This window comes from Mesoplodon mirus (assembly GCF_964341445.2).
Source record: "Mesoplodon mirus genome assembly, chromosome: 2".
Taxonomy (NCBI): Eukaryota; Metazoa; Chordata; class Mammalia; order Artiodactyla; family Ziphiidae; genus Mesoplodon; species Mesoplodon mirus.
Genome location: NC_138977.1, coordinates 59,996,753 through 60,022,909, shown reverse-complemented (window position 1 = coordinate 60,022,909; position 26,157 = coordinate 59,996,753). Strand labels below are relative to the sequence as shown.

At 39.9% G+C, this 26,157-nt stretch overlaps 1 protein-coding gene across 2 annotated transcripts in view; it reads left to right on the top strand.

Annotated features, from left to right (window-relative positions):
- Positions 1-19,974, top strand: part of ASCC1 (activating signal cointegrator 1 complex subunit 1) — a 93,078-nt gene extending 73,104 nt beyond the window's left edge. The window contains exons 10-11 of one of the 2 annotated variants that reach the window (XM_082611001.1): positions 17,601-17,759; positions 18,838-19,974. In XM_082611001.1, coding sequence (XP_082467127.1) covers positions 17,601-17,717 — 117 coding nt within the window. In that variant the 3' untranslated portion in view covers positions 17,718-17,759; positions 18,838-19,974. The remainder of the gene's footprint in view (positions 1-17,600; positions 17,760-18,837) is intronic. The other variant, XM_082611002.1, reaches the window with a different exon arrangement.
- The last annotated feature ends 6,183 nt before the right edge of the window (positions 19,975-26,157 follow it).

The following is a 26,157-nucleotide window of genomic DNA, read 5'->3' as shown; positions in this document are numbered from 1 at the left end:
ATGTACTTTTAAACAAATAATCATAAAGTGAACACTGTAACTACTACCAAGGTCAAAAAGCAGAATGTGCCTCACATGTCTTTCCCTGGCCAACTCTGTGGTCTGTTTGTCCTAAGGTAACAAAGGCACAATTAAGTTCTTAAATACTCTTAGTGAAGAGGCTTGTTTTCAATGATTACTTGTTTCAAAGTATTAGAAGAATATTGAAAAGATGAATTCATTTTTATTTTTTCAAGGGAAGAGAGATTAGATTGAGAACTCGGTAGTAATCTTTTTAAAAAAGATACTAATGACTACAGAGGAAGACTAGCATTTAGAAAGTATATTATTTCTAAAAAAGAAAATATTATGTTTTTTATTATCCAGTTCAGTATTAAGCCACGTTACATACTGTTCTTGAAAATTACTTCTTAGTCACATGGCTCTTCTTTAGAATTTTTTTTTTCAAAACTCACCTTTCGCAGAAAGCCTTTCCTTGAAAATCTATCACTAAATGTTCCATTGCACTATTATATCAGTATGAATAACAGCAAATTGAATGTAGAAAAAAGTTGCTATGTCTCATTACCACTGTAGCTATGGTGTCATTTTTACTACCTGATATTTCTATGACTTGAAATTTTTTTTTTTTAGCCACACTGCACGGCTTGCGGGATCTTAGTTCCCCGATCAGGGGATCGAACCTGGGCCCTGGCAGTGAAAGCGCCGAGTCCCAACCACTGGACTTCCAGGGAATTCCCAAAATTTTAATTTAAGTAAAATCACTACGCAGGTGTCACTTTCTCTTTAAGCTATTTATGCTTATACACTGTTGACATTTATTAACTTCACTTGGGCATACTAATATTTTGTGAGAGCTTTTATCCACAGCATTGGAAGCAATCACATCATTCTTGACAATCATGTAAAATAGGCAGCTTGTTAGAGGAGCAAATGTACAACTTTCTGGAGAATTTCACTTGGAAAATAAAAGCAAGATGTTGTGGAAAAGGCTTCTGTGAGAAGAGAGTTCATAGAAATAACATATATACTCACATATGTATATATTAATTAAGGATTGGAAGATAAAGCTAAGGAAATCTCTGGCAAAGTGGAGAGATAGAAAATATGAGGGAAGAATCTGACAAAGAGGATCCTCAGCCAGTGCAAAAGTTAACTGTTAGGGTTCTAAAAGGAGAAAACAGACCTTGGAGTCTTGAAGTTTGATGAAAGAGCCTCTGGACTGGTAGTGCTCCCAGGTACTTGGCAATAGTAAAGAAAAATCCTTTCTGGAAGAAAATCCTATCACCCTCTGCCTAAAAATATTCTTCCAAGGAACTTTTGCCCCCAAAACAGCCAATACACAAAGATAACTAGGCATATGAGGAAACCAGTCACCATAAGCAGACAGACATCCAGAACTCATAAAGACATGAAATACTAGAATTATCAGACTTAGGCTAAAAACAACTTTTTTATCAGGTAATTGGGAACTATTGCAAAGAAAAAGTGATGTAGCAGTTTTGAAAAGAACCAAGTAGAAATGCTAGAACTGTAAAAATGCAATAACTGAACTTAAGAGCTCAGTGGATGGGTTTAGCAGCAAGTTAGCAAATTAGATAGAGCTGCAGAGGGAAGTAGTGATGTGGAAATTGTCAGAAGAAATTATCCAACATGTTGCATGGGCAGAGGGGAAAGGTAAAAATTACAGATGAGAGAAAAAGAGACATATAGGATAGAGTGAGAAGATCTAATATACATTTAATTGGAGTCCCAGAAGGAGAGGAGAGAGAGAATGGGCCAGAGCTGATGAAAGACATCAACCTACACATTAAAGAAGCCAAATGAATTCCAAACAGTTTTGTTGAGTGAGCCTGTATTGCACTTTTCTTTCCTACAACTTGTGACTGAATCATGGACATTAACTAAACTGCTTAGGCCCCAGCACTTTTTTAAATGAATGTCCAGAGTTTGTTGGCAGTATCCACATTACAAAGAACAAAAACCAGGAAATCAGTGAAAGAATGCTTTTCTTAAAGTAGGTTATAAAAAAAAAAGAAAGAAGGGTAAAAGGTATCCAGGAATTCCCTTTACTATTTTTGTAACTTTTCTGAAAGACTAAAACTACATCAATGTAAAAAATTATTAAAAAAAAAAAAAAGAAGATGGAAAGACAGACATGCTCTTGGGAGGGGAATAGGACACTAACCATTTGTTACGGTTGTGGGTTTTTTAATAACCATCTTCCAAAAAAGTTTGTTGAAGTCTTTCATATGTTTTGTTCCAGCGTTTAGGATAGATGTCACTTCTGTTAATTCCTGATCTTACTACAAAATTTGGCCCATTTGATTTCAAGGGGTATAAGAATTTAATGTAAGGAACAACTTCCTGATTAGGATGTTTCATATTGAGCAAGCTACTAATAAGGTAGCTGCATCTTTCACTAGAATGTTTTTTGTTTTGTTTTATTTAAGAAAATAGTCCATTTCTCTTTAAAGCCATTCTTCCCACCAACATCCTTTTCAAACTATTTCATTTAATTCCATGAAACCTATCTGTCAGCTCTGTCATTACACTGAAACCGCACTGTCAAAAGGCACCAGTAGCCCCCTTTTGTCCAGTGCCTTAACCTACTTTAATTTTTTCCTAGTAACCACATGGAGAGCTTTAAGCCCTTTTCTCTTTCAAATGTTCTCTTCTCTTGGCTTCAGTGGCAGTTTTTTCCTTTTTCTGGTTCTACTTTTTTTAAAAAATTCACTGCCTTGTATGACTACTTCCTAAAGTTTTGTCCTTATCTCTCTGTTTTTCTTTTACTGCAGTCTTGTTCTATCCAAATCCTACTCATTCTTCAAAGTCCAGTACAGGTGTTACCTCCTCCATAATGGTAAGGACCATCCCAGTCTATGGCATGCTTCCACCTCTCAATGCCTTTCCTCCTCTCCTTACTTTGTGCAGACACCATTCACGTGCCTCTCAGTGCTTGGCAATGTCTCTTGTGCCTGGCAAGCATTTGGGAAGCTTTTTCTGGATCGGCTAACTAAAACTGTTTTCCGTAGAAATCAGAAATCTATAAATTTCTATAGAATCTTCCTTTGGCAGAAGAAAAGAAAAAGATTTTGTTTGACAAAGGGGATATTTTTTGCCCCTTACTTGAAATGGTAACTCTCAGAGCAGTGTCCTGCAAGCTATGGTCTAAGGACCAAATTTGGCCTGTCCCCTGTTTTGTTGTATGGCCCTCAAACTATGAATGGTGTTTCTATTTTTTTAATGGTTGAAAAAAAAAAGAATAACTTATGACATGTAAAAATTATATGAAATTCAAATATCAGGGTCTCTAAATAAAATTTTGTTGGAACACAGCTGTCCTTATTTGTTTATGCACTGATTGCTTTTGTGCCACAGTGCCAAAGTTAAGTAGTTGTGACGAACAACATATGACCACCTGACCCTTTATGGAAAAAGTTTGCTGACCACTGTCTTAAAGATTAGTGTTTAGTTGAATTTTTTTATTCACCCAGTGCCCTTTCTGCTTTATGATTAGATATCATGCTTGTATTTAATAGACTTTCAAGATATTTATGTCATAAATATTTAGTTAACAGCAGTCAGTCCTATTGAATTTTCGTTTACTTAACTCTTTTCTAGCAAATGTTTCTTTTTAAAAATTAGTTTACTAAATTCAAGAAAAGAGAGCCCCAAGTCAAATATACCTGTAATTCATACTCACAATCCTTCATTAATAAGTGAAGTTCATTTTTCAGTTAATGTTTTTTTTTTTTTTTTTTTTTGGCGGTACGCGGGCCTCTCACTGCTGTGGCCTCTCCCGTTGCGGAGCACAGGCTCCGGACGTGCAGGCTCAGCAGCCATGGCTCACGGGCCCAGCCGCTCTGCGGCATGTGGGATCTTCCCGGACCAGGGCACGAACCCGTGTCCCCTGCATCGGCAGGCGGACTCTCAACCACTGTGCCACCAGGGAAGCCCTGCCTCCATTCTTGATGATTACAAAACAAAACTTGAGCAAATGGGAGATGCAGGAAATCATTAGGGGCTTTTCATATTTTGCTAGTAATAGAAATAATGTATTATATGTTAAAAATCTGAAAGAATTCTGACAGGTGATTGATTGAGCAATTTCTTAGAGCATCAGATATATAAGGAAAAGTGCAGTTTGAAATGCTTCAGTTTGGTTTGGTACTATCTTGTTTTAGATTATTGGGTTGGGGGCAGGGGGAAGATTCACATCCAAGCAGTATTTCACCAGAACTTATCCTCTGAATTTGTTTTATGTGTCACTTTACCTGGAAAGTGAAATCTTAAAACACTGATGAGAGCAACTAAAGATATGACTGTCAGTGAGGCACAACCATCGTTAAAATGAAACTGGAAAATGAGCAGTTGGCTGATTTTTGACAGAGCCAACATCTGTTCTAGAATGATGCACCCTCCCTGGTCTGTTGCTCTGTTCATACAAGATGTTTTTTTTTTCTCCCTTCATTCTCTTTTGAATTTATGTTTATTGGTTATTCATCTTTGCAGTGGTACTGGGATACTTCATGCCTTGACTTGGCTTAGGCAGGGAATGATGGGTTTGGAAAGTCTAACCTAACACAAAGACAAGAAATAGGCAAAGGCAATAAGAGTAAAAAAGAATTATGAGATTAAAATTACTTTTCTTAAAATCATTTCTGGTTTTTATCAGGATGAAAAGTATTTTATTGAATACCTGCTGAAGATAAAACACTAAGCACATGCTTGGTGCATTTGTGGGGGATGGGGATAAATATTCTATTGTTTGGTCCCTCTGATCCCATTCCTATGAACTCTCTTGACAAGGTGCCTGTTATTATTGTGGGGAATATTTATTTCTATTATATATTCATTTGTAGGGGTCTAGTATATCATTTTGGGTGTAGTGCACAAGTGAAGGGAGTTGGGTTATGGTTCACTTCGGTCTATTTTTTTTTTTAAGTTGTGGTAAAATATATGTAACATAAGATTTACCATTTTAACCACTTTAAGTGTATAATTCAGTGTCATTAATAAGCATGTTCACATTGTTGTATAACCATCACCACCATCCATCTCCAGAACTTTTTCACCATACCAAATTGAAACTGTGTACCCATTAAACAATAACTCTTCATTCTCCCCTCCCCTCTGCCCTTGGCAACCATAATTCTACTTTCTGTCTCTATGAATTTGGCTCTATAGGTACCACATATAAGTGGAATTATACAGTATTTACCTTGATTCTGGCTTATTTCAGTTACATAATGTTTCCAAGTTTCATACACATTGTAGCATGTATCAGGATTTAGTTTCTTTTTACGACTGAATAATATTCCATTGTATGTATATATTCCATTGTGGTTTTTTAGCTACAGTGTAAACACACCAGTGACCAAATATAAATCTGCACCTAGAGATGGTGACAGGCACTGTCTTCTTTGAGACAGCCTATTGTTTAGAGACCAGACCAAATGAAACCGTATTAGATTAGGTGGCTTGGTGCCAGCAATGTCTAAGTGTTATTCCAAATGTTAGAGGACATTGTGGAAAGAGAAAAGAAATGAGAGTGAAGTTCACCATGTGATGAAGCTGTGACGATTTCTTAAGAAATCATGTCCTCTTTCCCTTATCTCAATGGTGAAACAGTTTTAGAACTAATGCTCATAGATGAACATTATTATTACAAAATAAAAGTAGAAAAACAAGATGTAAGTCAACCAGAATTCCAATTCAAAGTTTGTGCTCTCGGGCTTCCCTGGTGGCACAGTGGTTGAGAGTCCACCTGCCGATGCAGGGGACGCGGGTTCATGCCCCGGTCCGGGAGGATCCCACATGCCGCGGAGCGGCTGGGCCCGTGAGCCATGGCCGCTGAGCCTGCACGTTCGGAGCCTGTGCTCCGCAACAGGAGAGGCCACAACAGTGAGAGGCCCGCGTACCGCAAAAAAAAAAAAGTTTGCGTTCTCAGTTATAGGTTAAAACATTGATACCAGTTTGTTAAATTGTAGAGGTTTTGCAACTCCTAAGGTGTGTGTGGGGATGATAACCCTATCCCTCTTCCAAGGCCTTTTGTCTGACATTTAGCCCACACCTTTGCAGAGGGGAGGGAGGCCATCTGGAATGGATTACAGACAAGTAAGTAAGTGTGTGTCATAATAGATAATATTCCAGTGGTGCTACTGAAGGCAGGTTTCCTATGGTCCTGACAGAGGACAAAATAAATATTTCACGTCTTGTTGTCTAATAAGATAAGATGAGTTAGTTGAAAATCTAAGATAACATGTGGCAACCTCTCTCTCACCTTCCAAGGAAGCATTTCAAACAGCTATTTTTTGGACAGCTCTTATTTATATGTATATATGCTCTTGCAGGTGTCTAATGTTGCCAAGGGACATCTAATTTGCTCTTTAACTTTTCTTGTTGCTGCTCTCCTGTTGGAAAAGTTGGAGTGGAGGTGGGTGCACCTGATGACCTTTCCTCTTTTCTCACTGTTCTTTTTCTGAATCTGTCACTTGGCACACTAGTCAGCCAATCTTTGTGCCCCGCCTCCCTAAAGCCATTTGCCTAGAGACCCCCAGGCTGAGCAGAAATCATCTCTGCTCCTTTCTGCTGACTTGCACTTCCTTTCTCATATATAATACAAAGATCAAACACTTACCTTCTGTTGCTATTGTTTGAGGGACAATTATGAGTAATCCCTGAGGGAAGATGACCAAACTGAAAGTAAGAGTGGTAACAGATTTGAATGAGCATTAAGCAGCCTCCTTCTAAGGGAAAGAATTTATCTGCGGAAACGTTACCTAGATTTGTTCTGAAAGGGCATCTGCCCTTAGGGTTGGTAGTCACAGGCTTAGGGCATTGAAGAGACCCTGCTAGCCAGCAGCCACCTGGGGCAGTTTTTCCCTGGTGAAGCAGTAATATCCATGCCTGAAGGCAGGGCTTTCTCTGGAAGAAATTTTGCAGCAAACTCAACTCCCAGCGGCTCATCTCTGATGCTAATTCTACCTGCTGCTGTGGAAACCAGCAGAGCGTGCTGCTGTGTGCTGAGATGAGATCTGGGTTCTTCAGCCATGTCAGCACAGCCTCTTCTCTCCTGCGTCCTACCTCCACCCACACTTTTTTATTGCTACTTTTTAAAACTGAAGGACTCTGCAGGGAGGGGAAGTCCTTTGGCATTTTGAGTATTGAGGTGCTCAGCAGAACTGCCTGGCATCCTGTTTGTATATAGCAGTTTTAATTCACTCTCTAATAGGTCATTTGGCCTTACCAGCAGAGTCTTAAACTTGATAATCCTCATGTCAGCAGTGAGGCTCAGGCCAAACATCCAAAAGTGCAACCCTGCGTAATTATTTGAAGGAGGTTTTAAAGCCTTCATTCCCTGGCTGTTTGGCTTCTGCCTGGCACCTCTTCAGGTCAGGCCTTTAACGTTACTCATGCTCTCTGCAGCTGAGAGAGGCAGGTGGTTTGGGAGAGCAGAATCAAAGAGGGAAGTTCATGTTCCCATTCTTTGTGAGCAGCTTGATAAACGTTCCTGTGCCACTGCAGTCACTGGGGAGACTTGGGCTCTGGTGACATGCAAGCTTTTTGGTACTGTTTTAATGGAGATGCTTTTATTCTGAAGTAGATGTTTCTATTCCATTCTTTAAAAATATAGCCCCTTGAAACCAGTTGATGACTGCAGAGACTGTAAGCTATCAGAGTTCCTTCTAGACCTTTTCTTTTTTTCTTTTAAGGAAGCTACTTTTTGTCCTGTAATGATGCATTGGACGTTATAGTTGGTGAGTGACAATAATAGAGCTCAAAATTCCATCTGATAATTTATCTTCCTGTAACTGCAGAATATCCTTGTAAGGTATTGTCCCTGTTTAAAGATGGAGAAATTGAGGGAGAGAGTAGCTCTGTGGTTATTGATAGGAAAGCATTGAAGTCTAGTTTGCCCTAAGAACTGTTTTGATCTCTCTTCAATAGAAAAGAAGTTTCTACCTTTGGTTTCCAGGTGAAGTTGGGTATGTTTGTGTATGCGTAGAGGGACATGGCTTACCTTAGTGTGAATAGGCTCCATTGTGTTCTTTTGTGATGATTTAGAAAGAATCAGTGTGAGTGCAGCCTGTATAAATATTTTTCAAGTAGATGGAAGGTGTTTTTGACCTGATGTGTTAGATACCATTTTCCTTCTTGTCTCTTCACATCTCTCATATTTACTCTCTTCAGGAGTAATCTTGCACGTAGCCAGAAGAAAAATGCAAGGTACGGGAAGGCTTGAGAATTTGAATTGCCTGGTACCTTGGCAGAAACTCAGAATCATTTTTTTAGATTTGGGGAATTTTAACAAACAAAACTTACCTGTGGGAAAAGAAAAAACTTACTTGTGATCCTAATTCTAAGTGACATTGGCAATATGACATATGAAGAGCTGTGATAGTTTTCAAATCTATTATATTTTTAGTCTGTTGTCCATATCTTTCTGTTTACTACCTAAAGTCTTATCATTTTTGTACCTGGAGGTACAATTTCGTGAAGAATGCTTGTGAAATATACCATTATTTGTTTCGTTGTTTTTCACTTAGAATCTTCCAAGGGCTGTGATTATAGTTTTTTCACATTACTTGTCTTTGTTGGCCACAAAACCAAGTGGACACTTCCTTTGCTGTCTGATTGCATATGCATAGCCCAAGGATGGGACTTCTTCCCCACTTGGCATTCTTTGATACAGATTTGTTATTCAGATTGTGAGACAAATGCACACTGCCATGTGATGGCCTTCTACTGGCCTGTGTTCTAGGCCTGGTCCCAGGAACTCTTAAATTTATATCACAATGTTAGTGGTCCTAGCCTGTCTCTGTTTCTTATCTTTTAAATGGGGATAATGCTGAGCTCTGGTTTATGTCACAGTGATTTTTTGAAGGGTTAATGAGCTGGGCTTTGTGAAATACTTCTTAGATCCTTAGATAAAAGGTGTTATTTAGCCTCAGCAAGGCTTCCTGTGGGAGTGCCTTCCAAAGAGCTCAAAGTGCTTGTCAGACTGTCTTCCATTCATCCTCATACCATCCCTGGTAGGGAGGTAGGTGGGGGAGCATTATTATTAAGTACAAAATAGTGTTATTACTGTTACTTTTATCTGTAAACAGGGGGTAATTGTGAGAAATAGAAGTTGGTAAAACAGATTATAGAAGAAAAACACTGGGAAAACTTCAAAGTAGTGTGCTTTTGCCATTCCTGTTTACTTTAGGTTTCAGAAGTCTAATTGCCATACATGAAAACAATAGAAATCATCCCTTCTTGGGGGAGAAACAGGACCCGCTGCATCCTTCTAAATCCTTGCATTAATTGAACACCAGTACTTATTTTCATTTGTACCAGATTATGTACTAAGGGTTAGTTTAACTTGCACATGCCAGGAATGACTATAAATTTCATAGGACTTAACTTTTTTGTGTGTGTGTGTGGTATGCGGGCCTCTCACTGCTGTGGCCTCTCCCGTTGTGGAGCACAGGCTCCTGATGCGCAGGCTCAGCGGCCATGGATCACGGGCCCAGCCGCTCTGCGGCATGTGGGATCTTCCCGGACCGGGGCGCGAACCCGTGTCCCCTGCATAGGCAGGCGGACTCTCAACCACTGCGCCACCAGGGAAGCCCAGGACTTAGCATTTAAAAAAAATTGTATAAGGATCTCCCTGGTGGTGCAGTGGTTAAGAATCTGCCTACCGATGCAGGGGGCATGGGTTCGATCCCTGGTCCGGGAAGATCCAACATGCCACGGAGCAACTAAGTGCGTACGCCACAGCTACTGAGCCTGTGCTCTAGAGCCCGTGAGCCACAACTACTGAAGCCCACGCGCCTAGAGCCCGTGTTCTGCAAGAAGAGAAGCCACCGCAATGAGAAGCCCGTGCACCGCAATGAAGAGTAGCCCCTGCTCACTGCAGCTAGAGAAAGCCTGCGCATGGCAATGAAGACCCAGCGCAGCCAAAAATAAATAAATTTAAAAAAAAACTATAGTTGATTTACTATATTATATTAGTTTCAAGTGTACAGCAGAGTGATTCAGTATTTTTATAGATTATGCTCCATTTAAAGTTATTTTAGGACTTCCCTGGTGGTCCAGTGGTTGAGGCTCCATGCTTACACTGCAGGGGGTGTGGATTTGATCCCTGGTGGGGGAACTAAGATCCCGCATGCCACATGGTGCGGCCAAAAAAAAAAAAAAATTATTTCAAAGTAATGGCTGTAATTCCCTATGCTGTACAGTATATCCTGTTGCTTATCTTTTTTTTTTTGCGGTACGCGGGCCTCTCACTGTTGTGGCCTCTCCCGTTGCGGAGCACAGCCTCCAGACGCGCAGGCTCAGTGGCCATGGCTCACGGGCCAAGCTGCTCCGCGGCATGTGGGATCCTCCTGGACCGGGGCACGAACCCGTGTCCCCTGCATCGGCAGGCGGACTCTCAACCACTGCGCCACCAGGGAAGCCCTGCTTATCTATTTTATACATAGTATTTTGTGTCTCTTAATCTCATACCCCTATCTTGTCCCTCCCCCCTTCCCTCTCCTCACTGGTGTCCACTAGTTTGTTTTCTATATCTGTGAGTCTTTCTGTTTTGCTATATACATTCATTTCTTTTATTTTTTAGATTTTACATATAAGTGATAACATATAGTATTTGTCTTTTTCTGTCTGACTTATTTAACTAGGCATAATACTCTCTAGGTCCATCCACATTGTTGCAAATGACAGAATTTCATTCTTTTTTATGGCACAGTAATACTCCTGTATATACCCCCCCCACACACAAATATATGTATATACCACATTCTTTATTCATTCATCTGCTGATAGATACTGAGTTTGCTTCCATATCTTGGCTATGATGTAATAGTGCTGCTATGAACATTAAGGTACATGTATCTTTCTGAATTAGTGTTTTTAAATTTTGGAGGGATATATATCCAGGAGTGAAATGGCTGGATCATATGGTAACTCTATTTTAGTTTTATAAGGAACCTCCATACTGTTTTCTGTAGTGGCTGCACCAGTTTACAGGGGGGTTCCCTTGTGGGGGGGCGGTCCCTTTTCTCCACATCCTCACCAGCATTTGTTATTTGTAGACTTTTTGATGATAGCCATTCTGACAAGTGTGAGGTGTTATCTCATTGTTGTTTTGATTTGCATTTGCCTGATAATTAATGTTGTTGAACATCTTTTCATGTGCCTTTTAGCCATCTGTATGTCTTTGGAAAAATGTCTGTTCAGGTCTTCTGCCCATTTTTTAATTGGGTTGTTTTTTTGTTATTGAATTGTATGAGCTGTTTGTATATTTTGGCTATTAACCCCTTGTCAGCCATATCATTTGCAAATATTTTCTCCCATTCATTAGGTTGTCTTTTCATTTTTGTCACTGGTTTCCTTTGCTGTGCAAGAGCTCTTAAATTTAATTAGATCCCATTCGTTCATTTTTGCTTTTATTTCTTTTGCCAGGACTTAACATATTTTGAATCTTCATTTTAGACTTCAAAACTGAATTTCCTCTTTTTGAAGTCAAATCAGATAGCAAATAGTTCACTGAGGCCACCCAGCACAAGAAATAGATTTTCTTAAAGGAGAGATCTTTGAAGAGAGTGACCACTACTTTGTCTAAGATTGAAGAAAGAGAGCGAGCCTCATTTGGGAAGCCCAATGGACAGGGATCCCCAACATCTCTGTCATTATGCTGTTGAGGATTGGCCATTCATTCGGTTTTGTAGCTTGAGGTCACAGATATTAGGAGATTCCTCTTTACTCTCCTCCCCACCTCTCGCTGAGATTTTGAGGCTCATCTTTGCAGCCTAGTCACATGTGGAATTATTTCTGGTCTTCTATGGTTGTGTCATAGGGCCTGAGAGGAGGGAGTAGAAGGTCTGAAATGAATGCAAGGGAAAATGACCACAGTTAGCCCTTAAATCTTGCTTTTTGTTTTCTTTCAGTGTATACCACTACACTACCAGAAATCAATAATTTCTTCTGTGTTCTCCCTAGGAAACAAACATGTACAGACTAAAAATGGTAGGCTTCACAGATCATGTGAGCAAGGGACAGCAGGATGGTTAGATCTTTGTCTTGAGATTCTGTCAAGGAAGCTTTGGTTTTGACCAAAAACCTTTCATCTTGGTGGTCCACATTTGTCTCTTTACTTGGTAATAGGAAAACTTTAATTTTCTGAAGATAACTGTGAGTAGTCAATAAAGGATAGCAGCTGTATGCTTAACAGTTTTCAAATGTCATACTTACACTTACTTGGGTTTTAGATTTTCTTTAATTGTCCAAATCAGTACTTATTACTTACAAGTGATATCACAAATATTGGCAGTCTTAAATTCTATGTTTGTTTCCTTATCAAATATTTGTAGTTTTGTGCAGCTGTTCATTGTTTTGTTCCTTTACGACAGGCTTTAAAAAATGCTGGCTTCCAACATAACAGGGCTCTGTGTGTGTGTCAGAGAGAAATGTTTTCAGAAAGAAAAAGGTTTAGGTTTCAAAATCCCCAAGGAATTGTTATAAAACAACAGTGAGGGAAAAAAACTCAATATGATTTAAGTACCTTGCCATGGTTCTTTTTTAATTTAAATTTTTCCTGTTAGGTCTTTTATTTTTTAAACAATAGACCACTTTGCTCTTCTTGAACTACTTTAGCCTATAAAGAGCAACCAAGTTTCTTTTTTCTTTTTTTAAACTTGTAGTTTAAGCTTTTTCCTCTTCTCCATTCAGGTACCTAATTAAATGGAGCCATTTAGTTGATTTGTGCTTATTTTCATCCAGAATTCAATTAAAATTCTTCTAGCTGAACTATAGCCATCTGATTCTTAAACGAGGTCCAGGATGAGAAGTGACAATGAAAGTAGGAATAACAAGGAAAAAATATGTTCATTTCAGTCTTTGGGAGTTTTGTGAGTCAAGCTTAATCTCTGTGGTTTAACAGGGCCAGGTTTTAAGGGGCATCACCCACAAGGAGAGGCTGTAGAGTACAGAGGTTAAAGAGTTCAGACTTCAGAGTTAGGCTACCTGGGTTTGAATCTTTTTTTTTTTTTTTTTTAATTGAAGTATAGTTGATGTACAGTGTTGTGTTACTTTCAGGTGTACAGCAAAGTGATTCAGTTATACATACATATATATATTTTTTCAGATTCTTTTCTCATGTAGGTTATCACACAATATCGAATGTAGTTCCCTGTGCTATACAGTAGGTCCTTGTTGGCTATCTATTTTGTGTATAATAGTGTATATATGTTAATCCCAATCTCCTAATTTATTCCTCCCCCCCTTTCCCCTTTGGTAATCATAAATTTGTTTTCTATGTCTGTGGCTCTCTTTCTGTTTTGTATATAAGTTCTGGGTTTGAATCTTAATTTCTTTTTTTTTTTTCTTTTCCAGCTTTACGAATGTCAATTTTCCACTGTTTACTTGCTGTGTATTCTTGGACAAGTTACTTTAGCCTTTTAAATTTCAGGTTCAACCCTAAAATGCGGGTTAATAATAGTATCTGCTTCTTGGGGTTGTGAGGAGGCAGTCAGATAATCACATAGAGCCCAAAGTATAATGCCTGGCATACATGCTTGCTCAGTAAACTTTAGCTCTTATGATCTTTACTTCTTTAGTGTTGTTGTCAACATATATACTTGTTGTTCACCTTGATTTTTTAATATATAACAATATTGGCATTAGGTAACTTTGTTTTAAAAATCTCTTATGATATATTTGAGTTTATAAAAATTTAAATTGACATGGTAAAAATCACCATAAGTAAAGTCAAAAGACAAATGACAAATTGGGGGAAAATATATTTGCAATTCATCACACAAAGAGTTCATTTCCCTAATACATAGAGAAATACTACTCAATTAAAAAAATAGACAGTTGTAAAGTTTTTATGGTGATGTGCTTCCACTTAACTGTGCTACGGATTTCATGTCTTCAGTATATATTCTCAGAGCATACCAGGCAAACCCTTGGTTGGAGAAGGGCTTGAGACACACAGCTAAAGATACAGAATGAGTGTGTAAACAGATCTGAATTTTTTTTGTTTTTCCCCATAAAATAGCTCCCACTCAGAAATGTTCTGTCACTATCAATGGTACCCTCACATATCCCTTTACCCTGTCATCCATGACTTTTCTCATCTTCTTTTTGTATCTCCTTCCTCTCATCCAGAAAATCACGGAGTCTGTTCTGTGTTTCATTCATAGTATTTCACATCTGCTTCAATCTTTCCAGGCCCACTACTACTATTTTTAGTCAATAGACACTCAGTATCTCACAGTTTAACTGCTACCCTGGTCTCCTTTTCTTTCTTCTCTTGTTCCTTTCTCCAGTCAGCACAATCAGTATGCCACACCCAGATTAATTTCCCTTGGTTTTCATCTTGGGCCAGCAGCTTATTCAGAAGCCTTCAGTGGTTCCCCACTAGACTTCTAGAATGAAGTCTAACTTCTGAACCTGACCCTCAGGGCCCCCCTTAATCTGATTTTCCCTCCTTATGTCTCTAGCCTTAGTCTTCTCACTGCTTCTTTTTAGGAACCCTCCATTACATCTAACCTGGTCTACTTGACCCTCCATACCCATTTCTGCCTTCATGCTGCCCTCCCTCCTCCTCTTCACTAAGTCTTACACTTGCTACAAGGCCCAGCTCAGTTTCTGACTCTTTCAGATGGCTTTTCTAGATGCCCCAGCCCTCTACATCCATTGTTTTCTCACCTCCCGCTGCATTTATTAATTGCCTATACCTCTCCTCCCACACTTAACCTTTGCCACCTATATTGTTTTAGGTAAACTTTAATTGAGTACATAATGCAGTAACTTTTCACAAGGTGAACACACCCGTGTCATCAACATGCCTCTCTTCTGACACATACCCCATCTCCCTAACCAGATGGCAGTTGCCTGGGAGACAACACCACATCATATGCCTCTTTACATGAAAATGCACAATATCAGGTGCTCAGTGACATTCTAGATCAGAAATTTGAGCTAAGACTAGGCTTTGACAAATAAAAAACACATAGAAATTTAAAGGAATATGTGAAATTTCCATTACTAATAACTATAAATTCTTTCTCCACAAGTAGTTACAGTTGAGGTTACATTAGAGGTAATACCATTGGGTAAGTCTTGTTCAAGGATTCCTAGGTGGTGATCTATAAATGAGATTTTTATATCCATCTAAACAAGGCCATGTTATAGTTTTCTCTTTTCCTACACGAAGTACACAGACATCTCCAGCATTCGATTTTGTTGTCATTTTATCTAACAAATGCTTATTGATCATATGCATAGATACAGTTATAGCATATAGTGGGATTCAGCTTTGAAGAACATAAAAATTCTTTCTTCTGTAGAACTTATATTTTAACGAGTTACCAGAAATAATTGGCAGAACTAAAAGAGAATCTTAAGACTAAAGATAAAACAATGACTAAACAATAAAATAACTATGAAAAATTGTTACTAAATCATTAGAAACATAGAGAACAAGAACATGGGGACAGGAAAGGCTAAAATGAAGCTTGGCCTTACACTAGGGACTTTGGATAAGAAATCCATTTGATTATGATGTTATCAAAAGGTGTGGAAGAAGATGGCAGCCTATGAAGGTAGAATAAGGACAGGTTAAGAAGAGCAGAGAGATGTTGTAAACATCATAGGAAATATTTACTTTTCAGGAGTGCTTTACAGTTTACAAGGAAGGTACTTCGACTTGTTCATCTTATTGAGTCTTTACCCCTTATGATCTTGTACCATGGGTGGTGTCATCTGTCCACAGCTACCCAGCTCCCACATGCCTGTCGTAAGTTTAGACTGACTTCAGTCTTTCCACCTGCTGCTCTTGTCTTAGAGGACCATGAGAATTTGTGTTCAGTCTTCTCTTAATCTGTGTAATTACTGCATTGAAATCATATCCCAGCTAACTTCATTATCACCGTATTTACTCTTTGCTTCAAACCTAAAGCATGAGAAATCTCCCTGGCAAATCATGCCGTCTGGAGGTTATAAGTATTTAAAAGGCAAAGTGAAGTCAGAGGTAAGTACTTTCCAGCTCCTAGCTGTGGTGTCTCCATCACTTGGAAGCATAGGTACAAAGAGAAGAACCATGGACTGCTAATCCCTAAAAACTAACTTGTTGAAAGTATTGTGAGTTCCCTTTTAGTTTTGATTTGCCTTGTCTTTTATTGCCCCTTTGGTTATGTCTTCTTTGTACCTAGAAGCCTTCAGTTTGTAAAGCTGTAAATCTGTCACGTCTTGTTGGCATGGCTTTCACTTCAAATTAACGTTCAGCAAAGGGATTAGCCAATAAACATTTCGGGCTGTATTTTTTTACACAAAAGGGTGGATATGGTTTGAACAGGCTGCTGAAGCCAGGAAGAGAAGTTAATTGTGTAAATCAATGCAGGCAAGAGCTGAAAGAAAGACAAGACAATGCGGCACACAACCTCTAAATAGATCTTTGGGGTCAAGTTGATGTCATGTTGAAGAATCAGTATTTACTGGGCTTTATAAAGTTAGACTTTAAATGAACCCCAGGCATTTCCCTAGGCCATTAATTGCAGGAAGAGGAAAGGTGACAGTGGCTGAAGTCCATGGCTATAGAGATACTATAAAAATAAGTGAAGAGACAAGACAGTCACTTGCTAATGTGCAAAGGTCTCAGCTTTAGGTTCTACTCAAGCATTGCTGGTTGACGTACTGAAAGGCTTTCTCAGGATTGTGCTGACAAGAAAGAGCAACTCTTCCATCCTAACAGAAGAAGGTCAGCCCTTTACTCTTTGACACTCCTTATCTAAGCAGTGTGGCTTAATTTCCCTCGAATGAATTCTGATGTCATTTTGCATTCTGCCTTGTAAACGTGCTGATCACAAGAGCAGGTCTTTCTCAGAGTGTGGCTCATCCCTCCCTCTGACAAAGTTGAAAGCTTTTAAAATAAAGAATTGTAGTAAAGAGCATTTACTTCGGGATGTTGGCTTGAATCCAAAGTCTAATGAAAGGTTTTTGATAAATATTATCATTTGTACTTGTTATATCATTCAATAGAAGTGTTCCTCTGGCTGTTTTGTGTGCGAAAGTGTTCTGTACTCCTCGCTGGGTTATCAGAATTATTTGTAGGGCAGGAACCTTATCTTCTGTTTATTTTAGTCAGTGTTTCTAATAAACGTTGTTGACGAGGTGGGGGAATATATTATATCAAATTTTATCCTGGCTGTAACAAAACTAACATCCTGCATGGTCAGTAACTGAAAGTCATAGAAGCAGCTTTGTTAGGCCCTGTGGATCAGGGCATGGCCCTAGGATGTTTGTTACAAGTTCCTGGTCATATCTGCTCAATAGATACATTTTGGAGTTGACTTCTCAGACCTCTTTCTCTAGTGCATTTTGTCAGAGGAGGCCTTTCAATTAATCAACGAAGAGCTGCTGTTCTTTGCTCACTCTAGCTTCTGTCCCTCCTCTCCAGGATCATTTTTCAGAATAAATACTGAAAAGAAAGCACAGGAGGTTTGTCGGGATTGTTGTGGTGTTTTTACAAGAGAATCTGATGTTTAATGTTTTCATCTATGATTTTCTTTGGATATTCACTCTGAGTTTTTATTCTTCCTTTTCAGCTATTTGAGAACTTCTCCTTTGGTACCCTAAAGCTCAATTCAATTCACATCTCTCAGAGATTCACAGTAGACAGCTTTGGAAACTATGCCTCCTGTGGACAAATTGACTTCTCCTGAGGTGGATCTTGGGAAACACTGGAAATTAAACATCCTCACAAGGTGCTGAGTGAAAGTATCATCATTTTAATTGCCAAGGAGGGATGTGGAAATTTGGGTGATAACTTTCCTGGGTGATTCCCCAAGGATACCATGGTGTCTAATGGTGGTCCACAGTCATCGCACTGTCAGCGAGATGGTTGTGAGCACAGGGAGAACATACGCCTGTAACCCTTAGCTTGTTCATCTTTCACAGGGTCTACCTCTCTTTCCAAAGCTCTTCTCTGAAAATGTACCTCTGAAGCCCCGTGGAGCTCAGATTTGCATTATTTCTTATATACCTACTGATTTTGCCTCAACCATTAAACTCTTATATTAATACTTTAAAAGAGAATTACAGGTGTGTGATCTTATTAATCTCTCCACCTAGATAATATCTACAGATTGTAGAAGGTTTGTATTTTTTCCTTCCCCCTTTTAATCAATACCCAGAATTTGTTTTCTATTGTGGTAAAAAACACATAACCTAAAATTTACCATCTTAGGCCATTTTCAAATACATAGTTCGGTAGTGTTAGGTATATTCATATCGTTGTAAAATATCTCTAGAACTTCTTCATCTTGCATATCTGAAACTCTGTACCCATTTAAGCAACTCTTCTTCCCCCCCTACCCCCCCAGGCCCCTGGCAACCACCATTCTACTTTCTCTTTCTATGGATTTAACTACTTGAGATACCTCATATAAGTGGAATCATATAGTATTTGTCTTTCTGTGACTGGCTTATTCTACTTAGCATAATGTCCTCAAGGTTCATCCATTTTGTAGCATGTGTCAGGACTTCCTTCCTTTTTAAGGCTGAGTAATATTCCATCCGATGTATATACACTCATCCCTCAGTTTCCCTTGGTTTCAGTACCTCCCTTGGTATCTGTGGATTCTCAAGTCCCTTATATAAAATGGCATAATATTTGCATATAACCTATGCATACCCTCCTGTATACTTTAAATCATCTCTAAGTTATTTATAATACCAAACACAATGTAAATGCCATGTAAATATTTGCCAGCATACAATAAATGCAAGTTTTCCTTTCTGTAACTTTCTGTAATTTTTTTTCCAAATATTTTTGGTCTGCAGTTGGTTGACTCCACGGATGTGGAACCCATGGATATGGAGGACCGACTGAACCACATTTTGTTCATCCAGTCTTCCATCGATGGACACTTGGGTTCCTTCCACTTCTTGGCTGTTCTGAATAATGCCCTATGAACATGGGTGTACAAATATCTGAGACCCTGCTTTCAATTCCTTTACTACTTAGAATTTAAACTTTAGCAAAATAACTGGTAACGTTTTTACCTTTTACTTTGATCTCTCCTTTTTCTTCTGAAGTTGGTACATTTTATATTTCTTAGATTCCTGTTCCTTCACCCTACCCCAACCCTCGCCTTCCCATGCCACTGATGGAGCTGCAGTATTGTAGCTCTTTTCTGTTTACTTCTCAGGGCAGCAGCAATCAAAACAATGGTGATGCCAGCAGGACTATGCAGAGTTCCCTGGGAGAGTGTCAGCCACAGAAGGCACTCACTCCTTCCTTGCTGCAGACCAGCAAAGGGAGGGAGCTCCCAGCCCAGTCCTGCCACACTCTCTGCTGGGGAGCCCCAGCCTCACTGTTACCTCCCATATCTACCCCCTCACAGCCTTTCTCCCTCCATGGCCTCTCTCTTTCCTTCATTCCTTAGTCGTAATCTTGATTCTTACTTTGTATTTGAGAAGTATGATTCTGAATCCCGTGTGTTAATAAAGCCACGACATGGTAAGGGCTGTGTATAACACTCAGAGATTTGTTATCAATGTGACTGCACAGATCATTTGTGAATAAATGAATTTCTAAAGTGACTGTGTTTTTCTTTTAGTATTTTTTAGTATTATTACATAGTTTCAGTTTGACCCCCTTAGTCAGTGTGTGTTGGGATACATTGCTGCCATCACTTATTCAATAGCATAGCATATTTTTCATCCAGGAGTTATATATTGGTGCCTTCAGGGTTGGTTTTTCCCCAAAAAGCTTTCTACTGGTAATATTCATTTTTTAATTTAAGTTGAGCTTTTACCCCACTCACCTGATTGTTAAATGGCATATGGGAATGAGTGCTCCCAGAGGTAGTACTGAATAGCAGAGTCAACTGAAATTCAGTGCCCTCATCTCTTCTTGGTCCCGCTTCTGTCTTACTGATTTCTTTCTGATAGCTGCCGTTGGGCAACCTTGACCAGGAAGTAAAGATGTCTTCTTTTAAGTATCAGAGGTATGACTTACGTTTTTAGGAAAAAAATTTTTATCTGTGGAAAATGTAACTTTATATATCAAATGCTAAATTCTTAACAGAATTAGAAATTCTGTTATTTAGTATTTAGAGGTAACTATGCGTTTAAGGACTTATCATACTGTAATTTTTCACAAGTTATTTGTCTTTTTCACTCTCATTCTCTCATGCTTGTAAAGTGGAGTTTTCCAGCAGCTATGTGATATGGTGACATCATCACTCTGATGGTTAATAGAGTGTGTGCTTATGTATTTTTGTTTGTTTTGTAAGTTTGTAGGTATTGGTAGAATTGGAAAAAAATTTATGTTTTAAGTTTTCTTTCTAGAAGCCAATAGACAAATTTTTGAGACAATGTAGCTCTAAAGAAAGTACACTTTACTGTTGTAGAAGGGGGAGTAGCAGGTAGTTTTGATGTAGGACTTTTAGAGAAGAGCATCAGTGTTAGAGAGCAAATAATTTTTGATGGAACTAAAAGAATTTTTCAAGATTCCAGGTCCCCTTTCACCAAATTGTAATGGGGTCAAGGATGGAGGATTTATTTCTGTGCTTATAATCCAGTCTCCCTTAGTATTAGCAGGTAGTTTTGATGTAGGACTTTTAGAGAAGAGCAACAGTGTTAGAGAGCAAATAATTTTTGATGGAACTAAAAGAATTTTTCAAGATTCCAGGTCCCCTTTCACCAAATTGTAATGGGGTCAAGGATGGAGGATTTATTTCTGTGCTTATAATCCAGTCTCCCTTAGTATTACCACTTTGCAGTTCATTCTGCACTGAAATAGAGTTAATTTGCACCTAACATCACTCCAGTTGGCTTTATTTTTTTAATTTTTTTTTTATTTTTTGCGGTACGCGGGCCTCTCACTGTTGTGGCCTCTCCCGTTGCAGAGCACAGGCTCCGGACGCGCAGGCCCAGCAGCCGTGGCTCACGGGCCCAGCCGCTCCGCGGCATGTGAGATCCTCCCGGACCGGGGCACGAACCCGTGTCCCCTGCACCAGCAGGCGGACTCTCAACCACTGCGCCACCAGGGAAGCCCTCCAGTTGGCTTTTGAGGCACTGAATTCACCCTTAACTCCTCTAAGAGGAGAAGGGGAAAAAAATCTCTCACCATGATTATTACACAAGATCTCTGTTATTATATAAGGAACTTTGTTATGGAGAATAATATTGGTGTTTTTTTGAAGGGGCACAATGAGTTACCCTCAAATGAACTCCATACCCTTGGTAGAAACATGATAAATGTTTCTTATAATGGTTATTTACTTATTTTTGGCTGCATTGGGTCTTCATTGCTGCACGTGGGATTTTCTCTAGTTGTGGCAAGTGGGAGCTACTCTTGGTTGTGGTGCATGGGCTTCTCATTGCGGTGGCTTCTCTTGTTGCAGAGCACGGGCTCTAGGCGTGCGGGCTTCAGTAGTTGTAGCACGCGACTCAGTAGTTGTGGCACACGGGCCCCAGAGCGTGTGGGCTTCAGTAGTTGCAGTGCGTTGGCTCAGTAGTTGTGGTGTGCAGGCTTCAGTAGTTGTGGGGTGCGGGCTTAGTAGTTGCGGCTCGTGGGCTCTAGAGTGCAGGCTCAGTAGTTGTGGTGCACGTGCTTAGTTGCCCCATGTCATTGTGGGATCTTCCCGGACCAGGGTTTGAACCTGTGTCCCCTGCATTGGTGGATTCTTAACCACTGGACCACCAGGGAATTCCTATAATGGTTACTTTTTAAGTGAACTTCAGAGTTTACTAAATTGGACACGGATGAGAATCCAGCTTCATAATGACACAAAGCTTGGTTCAGGTTTGCTCTTGCACTATGCGCTTTTCCTGGTGCCAAAGAGAACCTGATGGTACCAGAGGGGTATTGAGTTAAGGAACACCTCTCAGATTCTGTCTTGATGCTTACAGGGAGATGGATAGCAAAACCCAAGGATGCTATACGTGAGAAAAGGGGCTGCTGTTGTGGTTGTTTATCAATAACTTTTTTGTTGTTATTAATAAAATGATCTCTCAAACAAAGGTAAAATAAGATTACTGTGTGAAAAATCATCAAGCTATCTACTTTGTCTTATGCTTTTTCCAGTGTTATGCTTCAGTTTAAATATTTGTTTAAAAAATAGATTTCCTCATCCAGAGGTTACTACTTCCTATGCATTTAAGCACATGTATCATGTTGCTAAGTAATTTTTCACAAATGATAACAGCTAATATTAGCAGAATGCTTACATTTGTCATTTATTTGTGAATAATGTGTATTTATTCATTAAATCTTTACAAGCCCACTTAAGTTGGTGTTATCATTAACCTCATTTTAGAAACTGAGGCTTAACAAGGTTAAGAAATTTGCCTGAGGTCATAAAGGTTGTATCTGTGTTTCTTAAAATGTGGTCTTTGTACCCCTCAGAGTCCCTGAGATCCTTTGGAGGCGTGGGAAGGTCCTATTATTTTCATAAAAATATTAAGGCATAGGGCTTCCCTGGTGGCGCAGTGGTTGGGGGTCCGCCTGCCGATGCAGGGGACACGGGTTCGTGCCCCGGTCTGGGAGGATCCCACATGCCGCGGAGCGGCTGGGCCCGTGAGCCATGGCCGCTGAGCCTGCGTGTCTGGACCCTGTGCTCTGCAACGGGAGAGGCCACAGCAGTGGGAGGCCCGCGTACCGCAAAAAAAAAAAAAAAAAAAAAAAAAAATTAAGGCATAATTAGCCTTTTTCACTCTGATTCTCTCCTGAGTGTACAGTGGAGTTTTCCAGAGGCTATATGATATGGTAACATCATCACACTGATGGTTAATAGAATATATGTTTGTATATTTTTGTGTTTTCTAGAATTTTATAAGTTGGTAGGTTTAGGTTATAGATACATGTTTTTGTTTTTTTTGTTGTTGTTATTTTGCGGTACACGGGCCTCTCACTGTTGTGACCTCTCCCGTTGCGGAGCACAGGCTCCGGACCCGCAGGCTCAGCGGCCATGGCTCATGGGCCCAGCCGCTCCACGGCATGTGGGATCTTCCCAGACCGGGGCACGAACCCGTGTCCCCTGCATCGGCAGGCGGACTGTCAACCACTGCGCCACCAGGGAAGCCCTAGATACGTGTTTTTAGAGAGAAACTCAGTTTGCTCTCAGTACTTCTGCTGTGCTTTTACTAGCTACTTCCCATTATAGCTACTACTATGGGCTGAATTGTGTTCCCTGAGAATTCATATGTTGAAGCTCTCACCCCCTAGTACCCCAGAATGTGACTGTTTGGAGATAAGGCCTTTAAAGAGGTGATTAAGTTAAAATGAGGCTGAGGCTGTTACGGTGGGCCCTAAGTCAGTCTGACTGATGTCCTTATAAGTAGAGGAAATTTGGACACACAAAGAAACATCGGACCCCTGACTACTGAGATCAGCTCCCTGGGTCTGTCTCCAAAAAAGTTTGGTTGATGATATTGCCTAGTAACTGGTGATTGGAAGGGTCCGAGAATGACAGTGAAACTGACCAATTCAGAACAGACAGGGCCAGACTGAAGAAGTTGCTTCTACCTCTGCCCTGATCATCAAAGCCCTCAAGGAATGGCCAAGAGACAGAAAGAAGCAGAACATTAAGCACAGTGGACATACAATTTTTGATGAGATTGTCAACATTGCCCAACAGATGTGGCACTTATTTTTAGCTCAAGAACTGTCTGGAACCATTAAAGAGATCCCAGGGACTGCCCAGTCTGTGGACTGCAATGTTGATGGCTGCCACCCTCATGACATCATGGATGACATCAACAGTGGTGCAGTGGAATGCCCAGATAGTTAAAGGACAGCAAAGGAAAATATTTCAATAAAGGATCATTTGACAACTAGAAAAGAAAGAAAGAAAAACATCAGATATGTGCATGCACAGAGGAAAGACATGTATGACATGTATGACAGCAAGAAGGCAGCCATCTGCAAGCCAGGAGGAGACAGGAGAAACCAAGTCTACCAACACCTTTTTTTTCTTTTTTTTTTTGGCTGTGCTTTGCTGCTTGTGGGATCTTAGTTCCCCTACCAGGGATTGAACCCAGGCCCTCGGCAGTGAAAGCAGGGAGTCTTAACCACTGAACACCAGGGAATTCCCAAGTCTGCCAACACTTTAATCTTGGACTTCTAGCCTCCAGAATTTATTGAGAAAATAAATGCTGTTGTTTAAGCCACCTAGTCTGTGGTATTTTGTTATGGCAGTCCTAACAAACTAATACACTTGCTATAATGCAGAAGGTAATCTACCTTTCCTCTTTTGAGCCAGACATTAAAGAGATTTGCCAAAGTGTAAAACAGTAACAGTACGACTACTCTTATTAATTTGGTGGGGGGGGTAGGGAATATAATTTTTTTCATAAAATATGTTATTTTGTTAATATGGGTTTGGTATTGTTATTTTTAAATACACTTTTTTAATTACGTTTTTTTGGAAAGATTTTTTAGAGCAGTTTTAGGTTCACAGAAAAATTGAGAGGCAGGCTTAGTTTTATTTTCAAGTACAGTATATCAATGTCTATACTGTATATCTCACATAAACAAAAACAAAAGTTCTTTGGGGTCCTCAGTAATCTTTCAGTGTACAGGACTCCTGAGACCAGAAAGTTTGAGAACTGCTGCACTATACTGTCACTTCCTTCCAAATGGGATCAAGTGATACATGGTTTTCTATAATGAGCTTTTCTTACCCAGTAATATGTACCCACATTAGTTGTCAGTAGATACAGATCTACATTATTATTATTATTATTTTATTTTATTTTATTTATTTATTTTTTGCGGTACGCAGGCCTCTCACTGTTGTGGCCTCTCCTGCTGTGGAGCACAGGCTCCAGATGCGCAGGCTCAGCGGCCATGGCTTACGGGCCCAGCTGCTCCGCAGCACGTGGGATCTTCCCGGACCCGGGCACGAACTCATATCCCCTGCATTGGCAGGCGGACTCTCAACCACTGCGCCACCAGGGAAGCCCTACATTATTATTATTATTTTTTTTTTTTTTTTTTTTTGCGGTACGTGGGCCTCTCACTGCTGTGGCCTCTCCCGTTGTGGAGCACAGGCTCCGGACACGCAGGCTCAGCGGCCATGGCTCACGGGCCCAGCCGCTCCGCGGCATGTGGGATCTTCCCGGACCGGGGCACGAACCCGTGTCCCCTGCATCGGCAGGCGGACTCTCAACCACTGCGCCACCAGGGAAGCCCCTACATTATTTTTAATGTCTGTACCATAGCCTGTTGTATGTATTATAATTTAACTAGTTGATCCCTAACTAATGGACCTTGATTTGGTTTCCAGGTTCGGCTATTATAAATAATTCTGGATTGAACATCTTTGTATATTTGTCTTTTTTTGTCTGTGAGGTCATCTAGAAATGAGATTAAATGGTTTTAAAGATGTGGTTAAATTTAAGTTTCTTATTTGGAAACTGAGGTTCCTTCCTCCATTTTGTATTGCTAAATATTAAATACAAACAGAAGAAAAGCATGGAACATATGTATCATTTATCAGATACACCCAGCAGCTTTGGGGCCCCTTTCGTTTGAAAAGGCTGACCTGTCAGTAAGTCCCTCAAAATTTAGGAAAATCTTTTCTTCTTTATAAACAATAGTTATTGTCCATTTTCTACAGCTCCTTTCTCCCTCATCTGGAAATTTGGATTTTCCCTCCTAAATAGCTTTACTATTGGATTAACTAACAGTCCTGGACTGTTATTGATTTGCTTTAAGCCCAGGGCTAATATTGACCCAGCTTGAAGGTGCTACAGAAGGCAGGTCCCATTGGAGGAGTGTGGGAAACATTTTGACCTTCAGGGGTCTGGAAAGAGCTATTGTCTTATTGATGGGCATCTTGTTAGTGCCTTTCCAAACTCTTTATTGGGCAGCTGTAGTAATTTCAGAAGACCAGGGACTTCATAAGATAGTATTAGATGGGAGAGCTATGACATCTAGGATCTACCTCCTCAATGTCTTGGAGACATGTAATTAGGTTTGCTAAAAGACAAGGATTGAAATGGAAAAAGTTGGCAAATGTTAGTACGTATTCAGAACTATGGGACATCATAGCCACCTCTTCCCAACCTGAGGGAAGAAGACCTAACATTTCAAAAATGTTCACTATGCCCAGGCACTTAGTATGTAATTTTGCATGGGTTTCACAACAA